General features: G+C 46.6%; 1 protein-coding gene across 13 annotated transcripts in view; it reads right to left on the bottom strand.

The window, feature by feature from the left end:
• Sun1 (Sad1 and UNC84 domain containing 1) overlaps positions 1-16148 on the bottom strand; it is a 47572-nt gene that overhangs the window by 8715 nt on the left and 22709 nt on the right. For 3 of the 13 annotated variants that reach the window (XM_005079995.4, XM_021232911.2, XM_040751242.1), the window contains 14 exons: positions 15478-15662; positions 14471-14497; positions 14189-14368; positions 11384-11581; positions 10415-10480; positions 10011-10121; positions 7824-7922; positions 7347-7440; positions 6709-6767; positions 6443-6588; positions 5776-6015; positions 4663-4749; positions 3266-3309; positions 1977-2088 (listed from right to left, as the gene is read on the bottom strand). In XM_005079995.4, the coding sequence (XP_005080052.1) occupies positions 1977-2088; positions 3266-3309; positions 4663-4749; positions 5776-6015; positions 6443-6588; positions 6709-6767; positions 7347-7440; positions 7824-7922; positions 10011-10121; positions 10415-10480; positions 11384-11581; positions 14189-14368; positions 14471-14497; positions 15478-15662 (1648 nt within the window). The remainder of the gene's footprint in view (positions 1-1976; positions 2089-3265; positions 3310-4662; positions 4750-5775; positions 6016-6442; positions 6589-6708; positions 6768-7346; positions 7441-7823; positions 7923-10010; positions 10122-10414; positions 10481-11383; positions 11582-14188; positions 14369-14470; positions 14498-15477; positions 15663-16148) is intronic. The other 10 variants (XM_013120477.3, XM_021232910.2, XM_013120478.3 and 7 more) reach the window with 10 other exon arrangements.

The following is a 16148-nucleotide window of genomic DNA, read 5'->3' as shown; positions in this document are numbered from 1 at the left end:
CTGACTTGGTCCCTATGTACGATATACAAACTTCTTTTGCTTCCCATGGAAACCATCAAGAGTAAAGCATGGAAAGGCATCCATCTACTACAAAGCTAGCAGGGATCCATACCTTCAACCCTGTTCTCTGTCCCCACAAATGGCCCCACTGTGCATTCATTCTTCCTCAGTCTCCCAAGACTATCTGATCCCTGCCCATCTCTGCTCATTGCCACAAGACAGTATCCCAAAGTGCATCTGTAAGTGGATACTAGCAAAGACTGCAGGCCTGCCAGCCCACTAGGGAGCACCCAGGACATGTAGTGAGGGGTTTGTATTTTAACTAGCAACAGGAGACAGATTCCTACCCATGCACTTTGTCGTCCCCACCCATCTCTCCTCCTACCTGCTCTGGAAGCTCTTTATACACAGACAACTAATTCATCAGACATGCCACAGACCAATTCTCTAATCTATGGTCTGAATGTGGCTCACGAGGACTGCCAACAAACTGTCTGCATTCTCAACAGACCCAAGAATGGTGGGACATATCACATCTGTGACATATTATGACATAGATGGGTAAGTGGCAAAGCAAAGTCGGGTCCTACTGTGGAAGCGCTCGCTCTCCCTCTCTGCCCTCCCCACGCCCCCACTGTGTAATCAGGAAGAGTCATGCAGTGAACTCAGATGTGAATGTGCTATGCTGTTAGGATTGGGACACTGAGGAGTCATCAATGTCTGACTTGAAAATATTTACAACCTCCAAGTATGGATGGGGTGCAGTTTGGTCAGAGCATTTGCATTGCCTGTGTTTGATTCTGTGTTCATGCCCAGCACCACAAAAAAAAAAAAAATAGATGAAATCTTAAAATATAATGAGAGAGAGAGATGACTCAGTAAATAAAGATGCCTGCTACTAGACCCGGCCGCCTATATTTGATCTTCGGGACCCATATGGTGGAAGGAGAAAAACAACTTCTCCAAGTTGTCCTCTGACCTCCACATTCTTATATTCGTCTGTTTTGTTTTGCTTTGTTTTTCAGTACAGGGTTCCTGGATTCAGAGGTCTGCCTGCATCTGTCTCCTGAATTTTGGGATCAAAGGCATATGCCACCATGACCCAGCACATTCTTACATTCTTGTGGCATACATGTGCTTGCACAGTCACACACACAATAAATGAATTATTTAAAATATAACATTTTTAAAGGTGGGGCTGGAGAGATGGCTCAGTGGTGAAGAGCTAGCTTTTCATGAGGATTGGAATACAGATCCCATAACCTCATAACAAGCCATGTTCCCACAAATGCCTGTAACCTCAGCTCTGAGGGGAGCAGACAAAAGAAGACTTCTAGGGCCTACGGGTTTCCATTTAGGCCAAGACACTAGACCCAACCTCAACAAGAGACCCTGCCTCCAAGGGAATGGGCTTAAAATGATGGGAAATGACACTTTATTCTGGTCCGTTCATGTCCCTGCATCTGTCTGCACATGCAAACATGTTGGGGGAAGTCCTGTGCATTTGTCAATAAAGTACTGTTGAGCCTATAGGAAACCTAGATAGGAGGGACTAGGAGTCCAGGAGAACTCTGGGAAGGAGAAAGACAAGAGAGTCGACATGTGACGCCATAGGGGTAAGAAGCCGGGAACTATTCTCCGGTAAGAAACATACTTAGATTAACAATTATGGGGTAATTACTTAAGGCAGAGCTAGCCAGTAAGAGACAAACAAGGCCAACAGCTTCATAATTAATATAGCCTCCTGTGTGTTTATTTGGGACTGATGCGGATCTAGAACCAGGCTGGCGCGACAGAGCCCAGGCGACTGGCGGGGGGATAAACCAAAGCGGCTAGCAAAAGAAAAAGCTTCACTTAACACAAACACACATAAACTATTCTTTTTTTAAGTTTTAAAGGCAGCCACTGAGAAACATCTTGACATAGTCCGGGGGAGAGCTTTCTCCAGGCAGAAGTTTCCTAACACTAGCACGTACCTGCTCACAGCTGGTCCTCAGATGCTGCCAGTCTGACAGCTGAGACTTCAGCAGGTTCAGCTCCAGTTCTAGGTGTTGCACACGGTCTAGGAGGGGCTGCTCTTCAGTCCTGCTGGAAGCCATCAACCAGGGAGGGGACAGGGGTCAGGGCCCAGATCCACTCAGAGGAGGCCTCAACCCTAAACAAAGCAGCATGTCTATGTCCTCAAAATTACAAGTAAGATCAGGAATGAGCTGATGTTGTATCCACAGCCCTGAGGGTGAATCTGCAGTTCCATGCTCATGGGATGGACAATGGAACTGAAGATGAGATCACAGTATGATTAGTGACTGACCTTGGGGAGGAGCTATGAGCTACCCATGAACCAGAGCTTTGCAAGGGATGCTAACAAGCCCAGCTCAAATAGAGTTCTCCAGATAAATGTTCTGCATCTATACATTCACATGTCAAGTCAGTATTCACTGAAACTAGGCCTGGGAAGAGCAATGTGCACCACACTCCTGCCCACCCCACTCCACCCCACATGCAGAGGGCCCATTAGCTGGCAAAAGCTGCTCCCCAGCCACCCCATCACAGGAACTACAAAGGTTAGTACACACAAACCCACAGTATGCAAAGAAAAGGCAGTGCTAGGGACAAGGAAAAGCTAGCATGAAGCGGGAACAAGCACAACTGCTGAGGGACCAGGGCTTTGCAGTGGCACAAGGGCCACCAGCTTCAGGTACTGAAAGTTTGGCAGTCACAAGAAGATGCATGGGCCGGGCATTGGTGGCTCACGCCTCTAATCCCAGCACTCGGAAGGCAGAGGCAGACGGACCTCTGTGTGTTCGAGGCCAGCCTGGTTTACAGAGCAAGTTCCAGAACAGCCTCCAAAGCAATACAGAGAAACCCTGTCTTGAAAACAAACAAACAACAACAACAACAAAAAAAAAACACCAAACAAACAAAAAAAGAAGATGCATGGTTGCTGAGCCCAAGGCTGGGCTGGGCTCTGAGACACCAATGGAACCAATGAGGCCAGAAACAGAAAGAGGCTCCTGGCAGAGGGAGTCCCCCATGGCCAAGCAGGGGCCTATCAATACACTGCCTGAAGAAAGACATTCCCAAGTTCTTTAGGGCCCTCTGTCTCTTGCATGGTCCCACACTGACACCCCAAAAGATACCCAAAGGCTGGTAATTTTAGGTGGCAAGTGACAATTTGAACTTTAGTAGTCAGTAAATAGTTGGTTACCATGCTCCATACGAGCAGAGTACCATGCCAGACAAAGTCAGAGCTGAGGTCACCTACCTGCCTGCTCTCAGCTTGCTTTCTTCCAGCTCCTTCTGGATAGCCTGGGAAGCAGGGGAGAATTTGTAAACAGTTATACCCTGAGTTCATAAATGTCTCAGTAACTTAAAACATCACATACTGAAAGATGAGTCTCAGCTTCTGAATGTTTGGGCAAAGGCATCGAGGTGTCTAAGGCTGGGTCTCCTCTTGACTCAGGTCAAGTGCATTCTGGGTCTCCTGACAAGTTGAGGCCCTTCTTCCTGATCAGCTGAACTCTCGTGACACCAATAATCAGAAGTAGGAGCTAGTCCCAAGAGCCTAAGGGCTATTCTGCTTACCCCCATTCAGTAAAACAATGTTTCAGTTCAGTTCAGTGAGCACACAAGTACCTGCCATGTCTAGCTGTATGCTGTGCCCTCGCCCAAGAATCCTAAGCCTCGCCCAAGAGTCACATGGTCTGTACTGCAGACCCACCCACAGCAAGACCCAGTTTACCATCACACAACAGTGAGACTCTGCCACCCACAGTGATCTTATGCAAAGCATGTTCTATGTGTGCTTTTTGGTGGAGACTGAGTGATGCAAGGGGCTCATAGGGATTCACGAGCAGGATGTGACTGGATTTTCAAGCCAGCATAGCCACCTCTGTTCTGTCAGGCTCACAGGTCAAGCAGTCTAAGCAACAGAGTTGAAATGCCCAAAATACAAAACTACAAGACATAGTCCTTCCAGCTGTACAGATCAAAAGCAAGACCTTGAACAATGTAGTCCCTGGCTACAGCTTTGGAGAATATTGGCAGCCAGTTGATCTTTATTAAAAAACTGGTTTGGGGGATCATCAAAGGGCTCAGTGGGAGAATGCACTTGTACTAATTTTGATGATTGGAGTTCAGTGCAAGCCCCACAGAGCAAAAGGTGAGAAATGACACTGGTAAGCTGTCCTCTGATTTTCACATGCACTGTGACACGCATATGCTCTTACCTAGTAAGTGAGAGGCCCTGGGTTCCATTCCCACAGTCAGGCACAAGAACACCACACCCACCCCTGAGGCATGCATACAGGCAGAGTTTGCTTTTATGTGTGTGTGTGGGGGGGCACTCCAATTATAAAGGCAAGAACAAATACCTCATGGCTGGGGAGAGGGCTCAATGGGTAAAAGCATTTGTTGTACAAGGGTAAAGACTTGAGTTCAAAACCCCAGCATTCATGTAAAAAGCTGAGTGTACACATCAACGACCCTAGTGCTGTGAGGGGCAGAGAAAGGGGGCTCAGTGAAAAGACCTGTTCTCAAAGGAAAAAGGCAGAGGAAGAGCATGGTTCCTAGTGCCCTCCTCTGTCTCCATGCATGCACTCCTACACATGTGCCCGCATCAAGCAAAACACAACAAACAAACCACAGTAAAAGAATAAATACCTCAGATTTTTCTGTCAATTTTCTAAGAACATCTTCCAAGTTGGAGAGACGCACTTGATGGTCATGGTGGAAAGTCATGAAGTCAGTCTGGCAATGAAAGTGCAGAGGGAACAGCTAAGGGAGTTCAGCAGCACACACATGCCATCAGGGCAGGCCAGCAATTCTTACTGCAGTTACAGGGTAGCACAGCATCTGCAGAGATTTTGTCCCCTAGCCACACCACATCCCTCCCTGGCTGGAGGTCTCAAACCCGAGAGAAATCATACAGTTTGTTTTGTGACCTCTATATAAGAAGTAAACCAAGTTATAGCCACTCACAGACCCACTGGGTACTGTGACCTTCACAGTTCTAAAATAAAACCCCTATGGATAAAGACCCAGGGCACACTCATTCCCCTCTACCATCTCTTACCCACACATGAAATGTCCACACTCACTGGCAACATCTAGAAGCACCATTCACAATCAGGTCCCATCACTCAATTAGGTTACTTATTCAGAAGGCGGCTAGCATGGTGGTACAGGGCTATCACCCTAGCCTTTAGGAGGCTGAGGCAGAAAGATTCTGAATTCCAGTCTAACCTTTTGGGGCTCAATGAAGCCATAATCAACTAACACATGAAGTGAGATTTCTTTCCATGGGCTAAGTGTAAGCACTGACCTAGCATGCACAAGGCCCTGGATTAATTCCATCCTTAGTACCATACCAAAAGAAAAAAAACTTTTTGTGTTATACTTTAGATAGGATGTGTCACCTCATAAGGCTTATGTTGAAGACTTGGTCCTCAGCCTGGTGGGATCAATCACTGAGATCACCAGATTACTGGAGCAGGAGGGCTCCACCCTACCCATAGAGTAGACCACAGATGGATTCTTCACCTGCTAACACCACTGGGCAGTGGTAGCAATGCTTGAAGGAAGGGCTTTGTTGGAAGTAGTGTGGTACCAGGGATGTGTCCAAAGGGTAGATCTTGTCTTGATCCCTTAATCTCTGCCTCATTTGTGCCATGAGGTGTTCTGTCACAGCGGCAAGAAATGTACTGAGAAGAATAACCGTTTAGGCTGAGAGCAATGTTGTGCACACAGAATACTTAAGGAGTTTCTGGGTCTTACCTTAGCACCAAGTGGGTCTGTGGTTCCCATCTCCTGCAGATGCTGTCCAACCACATCCTTGACCCACAGTGACAGCCCTTCCCTGCCATCATCCACTTGGTCCACCCGCATCTGGAGTTTCTGAAGCAGGACCGTCAGCTCTGCAAGTCTCTCATCATGGTTGTGACACTGCGCACTCAAAGAGGCTACCTTCTGTCCCACATCATTCTCCTGAGGCCACTGGGAAGCCTCATAATCAACCTGAGATGAAATCAGGACACTGAAGTCAAAACCAAAAGGACACTCCAGTAGTAGGCTGTAGTTCTTTTCTTTCTACCTTCATGTTGTACAAAGTAAGAATTGCTACTCATTCATACTCAGCTGAGCATGGAATACATAATTCTGCACTAGTTGAACTATTTTAGAACATCTGAAAAGCTATAAGACTTGGTGTTATTTTGTGTTTTTGTAATTTTAGGGCCATGCATCATACATGCCTTTAATCCCAATACTTTGGAGGCAGGGACAGGTAGATCTCTGTGAGTTCTAGGCCAACCTTGTCTACAAAGTAAAAACCTATCTTAAAAAAATTATTCCCCTCTAAGGCAGAGTCCAAGGTCACAAGCAGTGTGAAAAGCTCTAAGGAGCACATGTTTGTGGTGCCATCAAGACCTCTCTTGCTGGTTACCTTCAGAGGTGGGCTGGGGGGAACAGGGCCAGGTCTGTGCATGTCCTCGGAATTGTACACCCTCTGTGCTGGCTGCACAGTCGTCCAGTTCAGCACTGGTAGAAGTGAGAGGAAGTTGCTCTGGCCCCATAGGGAGAGACCAGCACCTGAAGAAAGAAGATAGCTGTGTGCACATGGACAGGTGCTCCAACATACTCAGATACTGTGTCTACACTGCCACCTGTGGGCATGTGCTGGTCTTTCAACGTCATCATGCCACATCTTACCTAGTAAAAGTAGGAGTGGGAGGAGCAAGACAAAAACCTTGCAAATATTTCGAAGGCACCTAAGAATAGAAAGGAAACCGTTACCTTCAGAAAGACAGAGGCAGAGTGCCATTCTGCCCCTCCTTGTGTACACGCTAAACACCCTGCTAAAGTTTTATCTACAAGGCTCGGCCACACCCACAGGAGGCCCTTTATACACAGCTTGCTAGCAATCTGAGAGGTGCTAGCTGGTACCGCAAGAAAGATCCAGAGGTCTGAGGCCCAGTCCTGAGGGTAGCACCCACTGTGGTAAGCTGGTGCCCATAGAACTGCACTAGGGCACAAACAAAGGATCTGATTGGGCACTCCAGCTGGATGCTTTATATACATCCAATGTGCTTAACAATGGCAGCAGCCTTTTCAACCTTTGTTAATTTGAAAAACAAAAATATGAAGGCCCTTTGTAAAACATATAAAAATGTATTGATGCAGACACTGCAAATGTATTTGAGCCATTACAGAAATGCCTACAACTGGTAGAGAACAGCTGTTTACCACATCATGCAAACACAGGCTCTATCCAATGCTGACATGGTGTCCTGACCATGAAAAGGAGCCCCCAACATTGACATGAGATACTCATACTGACAGTTTCTTACCTGGTAAGAAGAAACACATTCAGCCAAGAAATCAAAGTAACAAATTGGTACCATCCACTCCCTAGCCACCAGAAGGCTCCAGAGGCTGCCTTCCCTAGGAGAGAAGAGAGCAAGCGTTCTGAGGAAACATGCTTTAGAAGCTGCTCAGTACAGAGATGTTTCTGGGAGGACACAGGCAGGTTCTCTGGAGGGACAAAGGCCCTGTAACACTAGTCATTAGGGCAGGAGAATGGTGAGCAACACCAGCTACACACAGGATGAAACAAGGGGAAGCACCATTGCCATGCAGCTCAAGCCATGTATCATGAGAACTATGGCCCACACAACCAACATGTGATAAACAGTATGCCATGCACCTAAAGCAGAGACAAGCATGTCACATTGGACACCTAACATGAAGCTCCAACCTGGACCTGTACATTGCTTATGGCTGCCCTAAACTTTATGAAAGCACTAACACAGAAGCCACATAACCACCTGGAGCAGTGACAGCCAGCCAGAGCACCGACCACATGGCCTTGGCCACAGACCACCCAGCAGCTCTGGTCCTGTGTAGTGCTTGAACCAAGAGGTCACCTGTGGCAGAGAAGACACGGCAGAGGGCACTGTCAGATTGCAGGTGCCAGCACATACTGACAGTACAGAGAGCAAGGCTGCCAGTATACTCTGCCCAAACTCCCTCCTGTATTCCAGGAGGATGCTCAAATCTTGAGAAAACATTGCTGTCCTCAGTTAGACTTCCTCATACATATTTTTTGTTTTGAAACAAGGTCACCTGTATCCCAGCCTGGCTTTGAACTCGCCATACAGCCAAAGATGACAAACTTCCAGCTTCTCAAGTTTTGTTTGGGAGGGGGTACATTGATATAGGGTCTCACTATGTAGCTAGCTTTAGCTGTCATAGAACTCATTATGTAGACTAGGTTAGCCTCAAATTCACAAGAGATCTACTCCCTTCTACATCTCAAGTTCCCAAGTGCTGGGATTAAAGGTATGTGCCACCATGCTCAACTCACCCATAGATTCTTAAGAGAGAGGCAGGTACCTCTTCACCACACCCTATCAGAGGGTCTAGAAGGTGCTCATAAATGCAGGTGAGTGGTGCCTGAGGAATTCACAGTGGGAAGGTAATCTTTTAAGATGACTGAAGTTCAACGGCATCATTGGACAAGCACCAAAATGAATGGGCACCCAACATTTCATTACATAGAGCAGAAAATCTACCCCTCCCTCTTTCTGACCCCTATTTTTAGAGACAAAATCTTTGTATGTTGCCAGGCTGGCCTCAAGCAATCGTCCTATCTCAGCCTCCTACACATACTACAGGTATGTGTTATCAACAACATGGTTTTTTAAAATCAACTTTGCTCCGTTGTTTCAAGAGTGATTGCTGACTCTTACCCTGACATTAACTTGATATCTACATGTCAACACACTGTAACCATTAAGTTATAGCAACATAGATGAAAAGAGAGTATAGCTTAAGTCACTTAAAAATATGTTTCTTTTACATGTATAACTGTTTTGCCTGCACATATGTCTGTGCACATGAATGCCTGGTGAAGGCCAAAAGAGAGTATTGAATCCCCCAAACTAGTAAGAGGCAGTTGTGAGCCACAAGATAGATGCTGGGAATCAGTCCTCTAAAAGAGCAATAGCCAGTGGTTTTTTTTTTTTTGGTTTTTTTGTTTTTTTTTTTTTGGTTTTACGAGACAGGGTTTCTCTGTATTGTTTTGGAGGCCGTTGGTCCAGCCCGGCCTCGAACTCACAGAGATCCGCCTGCCTCTGCCTCCCGAGTACTGGGATTAAAGGTGTGTGCCACCACTGCCGGCCAGCCAGTGGTCTTAACTATGGAGCCATCTCTCTAACCCAGAAAGACTTTTTAAATGGCACATTGCTTTGTGCTTATTATATCTATGAGACAACTGTTTGTGTGGAGGATCTTTTGAGATAGAATTTCACTATATAGCTCTGGCTGACCTGGAACTTACTATGTATAATAGGCTGATCACAAACTTGTGGCATGATTCTCCTGTCTCCAGATGAGACAACTATTTCTGAAACCCGGCTTAAAAAACAAACAAAACCCATGCCTGTATTTCCAGCAAAGGCAGGTGGATCTCTGTAAGTTCAAGACCAGTCTGGTCTACAAAGCAAGTTCCAGGACAACCAGGGTTGTTACACACAGAAACCCTGTCTTGAAAAACAAAAAACAAAAAAACCAGTTGACCTAGATGTATACCCAAAAGGTATCTGGAAAGTTATATGCATGGCCTGGGAAGCACACACCCTCTACAGGTACTGCCTGGGCCTGGGCAGTGGCTTCAAGAGCTTGTGCCAACACAAGTTTCAATGAGCCCATGGTAAATAAATTCACAGCATTCCAAGAGATTCTCTGTAATTTTTTCACTACTGCTATTGAGACAGGGTCTCACCATATAGCCTAGGCTGGCCTTGAGTGCACAGTCCTCCTGCCTCAGCTCCTAGAGTGCTGGGATTCCAGCACTGCAACAACATGCTCAGCTGGTTCTCTATGTTATAAACCACAGCTGTTCTTCTCCTGTCACTTTTTACAGTGCTTAGTGACACTGGCATTGCAAATAAACCAAACAAACACAGCAGCACTTTCGACAAAAACAAACAAAACAATGTACAAGGCATAACCTGTGTAGGTGCAGAGGCGCCCCATGGCCCCTGCCACCCTGTGTAGCTGGAGCAGTTGCGAGTGGGTGGCTGTGTGTGTCTCAAGGTGCTTCTTCCCCTTACAGTCATCACCTGTGGTGTGGTGACAAGGAGTGGAGTGACAGGTTAATATGCAAACCTCAATCAGAATATTGCATAGAACGTTCAAGAACCTAGGAAACTATCTCCCCAAATCACAGCAGGCACAGTCTGGGGATGATTCATTTCCAGCACTAAGGGCTTCTGACAGCCAGACTAGCCATGCTGGCCAGTGAAGCAATAAGCAAGGGTGGGCTGTTCATTCTGTATGAACGGAGCCCCAGTAGTACAGTGGGGCTGGGGCCCTCCAAGACCAGCACCACCTTCAAAGAGGAAGCCGTACTCACACAGGGACTCCCCGTCCACTCTGGAAAGTTCTCCGGCAGTCATCCTCCCACAGTGACCGAGATGGGCTGCAACACATGCAGAAGGGGCTGAGAACGCTCACAGCCAGCTTGAGTGCCAAATGCCCTATAAACCAGTTGACCAGAGACCATGCCCCAGGAGTATCAGAGATGCTGATGGCTCCCTCCACATAGGTGAGCACGAGCAACAGGAAGATCAGAGAGCTCCGGGCTGTTAATGTGCGTCAGCAATGACAGCTGAAGACTGGCTTGCCTAAAAGGTTTCTGGAGTGTGATTCTAAAGAGTATGCAAGTGAACTGGTTTTGCTTAATAAGCAAAAATCAAAAGCTGAGTTTATTAACTTTTTATTTTATTTTAAACTATGTGTGCTTGTCTGTGTGTCTGTTGTGTGGGGGGGTAATAGACACATTTGTGCAGGTGCACCCAAAGGCCAGAAGAGTATGTCAGATCCCTTGGTACTGAAGTTATAAGAGGGTATAAGGCTCCAATGTAGATGCTGGGAACCCAACTCAGGTTCTCCATAGGAGTAAAAAGCACTCTTAACTGCTGAGAGAGCCCTCCAGCTCCCATCCCTACTTTTTAAAAACTTTTAAAAAATGAACTTTTTACTTTGAAAATATTAAATTTGTGCCAGTGAGATGGCTCAGCGGGTAAAGTACTTGCCATTTGAACCTGAAGGAGAAAAACAACTTCACAAAGTTGTTCTCTGATCTATACACATAATAATAAACTTTAAAAACCTAAATCCTGACCAATTTTCAGAGCACTAAACTTGCACATATGCCCCATCAACACTTGACAAGCTCCCACAGGAAGAAGACCCAGAAAGCAGCCATGAGAGAGCAGCATGGAGACCGCAGGAGACACAGTGAAGAGCCTCAGAAGAAGCAGGGCTTCCTCCACCTTGAAAGCATGATTCGGTGGAGAAAGGAGAAAAAGTATTCAAATACCTTCTGACCCATGGCTCTTTGTCTCATAGCTTTGTGATTCATAAGCTCTGGATTCATAGCTTTTCAATTTGTAAGTTTCTGATTCAAAACTGAGCTTCATTAAAACCACTTGAAAAAGTTGAACTAGGAATGATGCAAAGGACGAGGAGGTGTACTTGGCCAGCCACAGAGTCCTATCCAGGTAAAAGGATGCACCGCCTAGTGGAAAACCATGAACACACGTCATTTCTTCCCACAGACTTGCTCACCCAATGAACCAGATGGCCAAACTTATTTTCAAAAGAAGCCAAGTTGCAAAGCATTTTTAAACTGGGCACCTTGGAAGAGACCGATCAGAAGAGCATCCCCCAGTGAGCCAGTCGGACGTAGAAGAAGCACAGTGGTGGCCTCTCCACAAGTGAGGTCTCAGGCTCTGGCACAGTGGGTGAGCATTGCAGGTCTCCCCTGTGAGGATGCAGAGCTATGGAGGCACACAGTGAAGGCGCCCTGGCTCCCACCATGGCTGGGCTCTGGAAGGCCGTTTCTTTGGGCCTAGTATGTGGAGGGAAACCCCATAAGTCATGTCTTCATGGTCTTGGAAAAATGTTCTAGGTAGAGTTTCTTCATGCTGTATGGAGTAAAGTGGTACGTGTGTGCTGTCTATTCCATAGACATCTGGATGCTGGAGACCCTGGCCCATGAAGTACTTCTTCCATTTACTCCCAAGCCCAGAAATGCTTGGCATGTTCAGAGCTTGAGTAGGAGGTCAGCATGAATCAGTGAAGTATGGGTGGCATGATTTGGAAGTAAATACTAGAGCTTCAAATTTTTCATAAGAGAGTTGGAGAGACAGTTTGGCAGGAAGGAGCCCTTCCAGAGGATCCAGAACAGTTCCTACTACCCACATAGCAGCTCACAGCCAGCCTGCCATAATCCCAGTATCAGGGGATTCAACCTCCTTTGACCTCTGCTGGACACTGCATACACATGACGCACAAACATATACACAGGCAAAACACCCATACACATAAAATGATACACCCATATACATAAAATAATAAATCTTATTAAGCTTGAGATTTTTTTCAAAAGGATAGTGAAGGGGCTATTTTCCAGTTGGAATGCTGTACTGTAGCAAAATCACAAACCTGGGCACTGAGTCCCAAAATCAAGAGGCTCCATAGTCAGCTGTGCATATGTCCCTCACAGCTAGAGGAACTGTTAGTTTCCTAGATAATCAAACACTCATCACACTGGCAAGATGTGAGCAAAAGAAAAATGTTGAGTTGGCAAGAGTAGGAGGGTTCCAAGGCTGAATGCAGGTGGCAGAGCATGTGTTTGGCAAGTGTAAGGCCTTGGGCTCAATCCCCAGGACCAAAGAGTAAAAGAAGGGAAGGAACCCATATCTGCTGCAGAGGATAATAAGGCAGGTCAGTCTTTATCAAAGGCAGCTGGAAGGATATATTTACACTGAAACAACACACAGCACAGGCATCAAAACAATGCCAATTAGCATACAAACTCTTACACTGCACAGTCTGGGCTATGGCTAGGCACTGACACCCAGGCTCAGCTGCATGGCTCAGTATATAGGCTGAACTGTTTGATGGTGCACTTCACCTGCAGACAGCTGGCAGTTGGTCTTTCTGTTACAAATGTTGGTTTGTTATGCAGAAGCAGAAGCTACTGGAGGACTGAACTCCAGCACCACCTGGTGCTGACTGGCAAAATGCCGCAAAACTCCAGGGCAGTGTAGTAATGGGGATACCTATACGGCCCAGCCCTGCCCCAGCATCAGGATCAGAGGCTCAGCTGTGCAAAAGAAGCTGTTAGCTTGGAGCATCTGAAATGAGCCCTGGCCCAGTGAGAGCTCTGTAATGAAAGGCCAGAGTGAGGCACCAAGCTCACCATGGTTCTCACACTCACAGATTTGATGAGGAAAAGCAGTGTCACTTGGTTCAGCCACCTCTCCCTTCCCTTTCTATAATTCTTACTTTGTGACATTACTGTTAAAGTGCTGACAACACCACAGCAGACAAGGCCTTAGACACAATAATAGGACTATGGAAGCAGAAGAAACTGGACACGAGCAATAAGGACTGACTGAATTCTTAGAGCTGTTCTGGCCTTCCTGGCACTCATAGTGGGAAGACCCAGCATCATGCCTGGAAGACGAAGAGTCTGTGGTCACTCTCAATATGGTCCAGGAGGAAGTTTGGGCAGTCCAAAACAACCTGCCTGCTCAGCTACTTGTAATGACCTCTGTATCAGGTAAGAAGGTCAGGATGCTGGCACCACCCATGTCATATACAATGATACAACTACCCAGATGCTGGGCTCCAAGTTACCTCCCCAGAGAACCCCTGTCTTATACTGTCACACCAGAGACTCCACTCTGGGCAGCATTGACTTGTGGTGCTATAGCCACCCAGGGAATCTGGGCTGCACTAGAGTGACACAGAAAAGCACCCAAGTTGGAAGCCACAGATGTACAAACTTTCTTTCTTTTGTTCGAGTCAAGTCCAAATTTACCAAATCTGAACTACTTCTAGGTACAAAAATACTAACCACAGAACCACAGGCTGGGAAGGGACAAGTAGGGCAGAGCTAATTCAGGTCTATCTAACTGCAAGAATAATTCTGAGTTCAACTCTATACAGGAAACAGTGCATGACATTAAGGCCTGTGCTGGGGGATGGAGCACAGTCTGGCCCATACTGGGCAAGCACTCTACCATGAGCCATATCCCTGTCCCACAGTCAAGATTTACATGAGCAGGAAGAGCTGGGCAGACCCGTTTACTAATTACAGCAGCAGGAGACTTACGGTGCTTTAGAGTCCTATCTCTGGAGTAAACCCTCGAGGTGGTCCCATGGATAGCAGGGGGGGCTGTGAGTGCATCAGTGCGCGCTGAGAGCATCCTGCAGTCACGACAGGTGTATCCATTGCTGGCTGACACCTCTGCTGCCAGTTCACCATTTCCCTGAGTGGTAGCTTTATTTCCACCTGAGGTTTTCAAAAGGCAAATAAAAGCTATGAATCACTCTCTACAGATTACCCATCTGTGGCTTCTGGTTTGAAAAGTATACAAAGTACCAAAGTAATTACCTTTAAGGTCGCCATCATCGTCAAGACCTGAAACACACATACACACACACACACATTACACTGTGAAATACAACCAATGCCCACCACAACTGTACCAGGTGACAGGCCAGTGCTATGCTGTGGCATTGTTGGGGTCTGTTCTTAAAATGCCGAACCTCCTGTCACCCAAAGGCGATGGCATGGGAAGAGCCCTGCATTCCAGCACATTCTGGCCCACAAGGACAGACAAGAGGGAAGAACTAGCCAGTTATATGGAGCCTCTAGGCTTTCAACTTACAGTATGGCCCTGGGCCTGAGACTGTTCCATGGCTGAGCAAAGCAGAGGTATCCCAAACCAAGCACTCAGGACTTCAGAACATAAGCTGAACTCAGCAGGCAGTTCTGTGGCTCTTAGCAGAGGACCTGTGCCTATGTGCTCAGCTTGGTGGCATGGCACAGGTCACCTTAAGGGTGCAGATGATCCGGTAGCTGAGTCGGGGCATGGCATCTTGCCAGCACTGACTGCTTCACAACAAGTCTTTTGTTTTAGAAGGGATCTTATGGAGCTCAGGTTGGCCTTGAATTCACTATATAGCTTAGGATTGGTTTGAGCTCCTGATTCTCCTGCCTCCACATTCTGGAAGTTTAGATTATGGGAATATGCAGTCATGTCCAGCTTATACAAGTATTTTCTAATGACTCAGGAATATCTTTACTGTCTAGTTGCTTCACAGTTTTCTAGAATATGCCAGGAATTTTATGCCACATTTAAACATCCCATGTTGAAAGTGGCCATAGGATTGCTACCTGCTCACTAAATTGATCATATTGCAGTGAGCAATAAATAATCATACCTCACCTAAGCCACTGAGGCAGCAAATGAAGGCAGCATCCACATGCCCCCAGGAGCCTGCAAAGAGCCTAACCTCACTGGTGGCAAATCATTCGTAGGCCAGCCTCTGCCCTTCCCAGAACAATTATAGACACAGCCATGCTGGAGATGGGGATGTGAGTCTCTGGTTACTAACCCCAGAAGTGGTCCACTTTGGTCTGCTCACGGATCAGAGACTCATCTAGCACAGGATGCCGCAGAGCCGTGGCACTCCTCAGGCTGCAAGAGCTGTCATGACTGGCGCTGGAGGACACTCCCTTCCCTGATAGGTGGTTGATACTAAAAGCTGGCTTGCTTGTACTTCTGCGCTGTCTGACTGTCCTACAAAGAAGTAAGAAATGCGCTTTTAGACTTTCTTAGAAAATATAAAAATCACTCATTTTTTTTTTGTTGTTGTTGTTTTGTTTTGTTTTTTTGAGACAGGGTTTCACTGTTTAGCTCTGGCTGTCCTGGAACTCATTCTGTAGACCAGGCTGGCCTCACAGAGATCCTCCTGCCTCTGCCTCCCAAGTGTTGGGATTAAAGGCATGTACCACCACTGCCCAATGAATCACTCGATTTTACCTCACAAAATTTGTGCCAGAGATCACACTCAGCATTTTAAGACTACTTATTTTCTTTTTTTTTTTTTTAAAGACTACTTATTTTCTTATGCCTTCTCTGACATAATCTAAACATCCATTAATCTAAAAACAGAATTTTTTTAAACTGGAGTCCAAGAACTTCAAGCTGGGCAGTGATGGCACACACCTTTAAATCCCGTACGTGGGAGGCAGAGGCAGGCAGATCTCTGTGAGTTCAAGGCCA

The sequence above is a fragment of the Mesocricetus auratus genome, unplaced genomic scaffold, assembly GCF_017639785.1.
Source record: "Mesocricetus auratus isolate SY011 unplaced genomic scaffold, BCM_Maur_2.0 Super-Scaffold_100008, whole genome shotgun sequence".
NCBI lineage: Eukaryota > Metazoa > Chordata > Mammalia > Rodentia > Cricetidae > Mesocricetus > Mesocricetus auratus.
The sequence above is the reverse complement of the archived record's forward strand: the minus strand, read 5'-3'. Positions and strand labels throughout refer to the sequence as shown.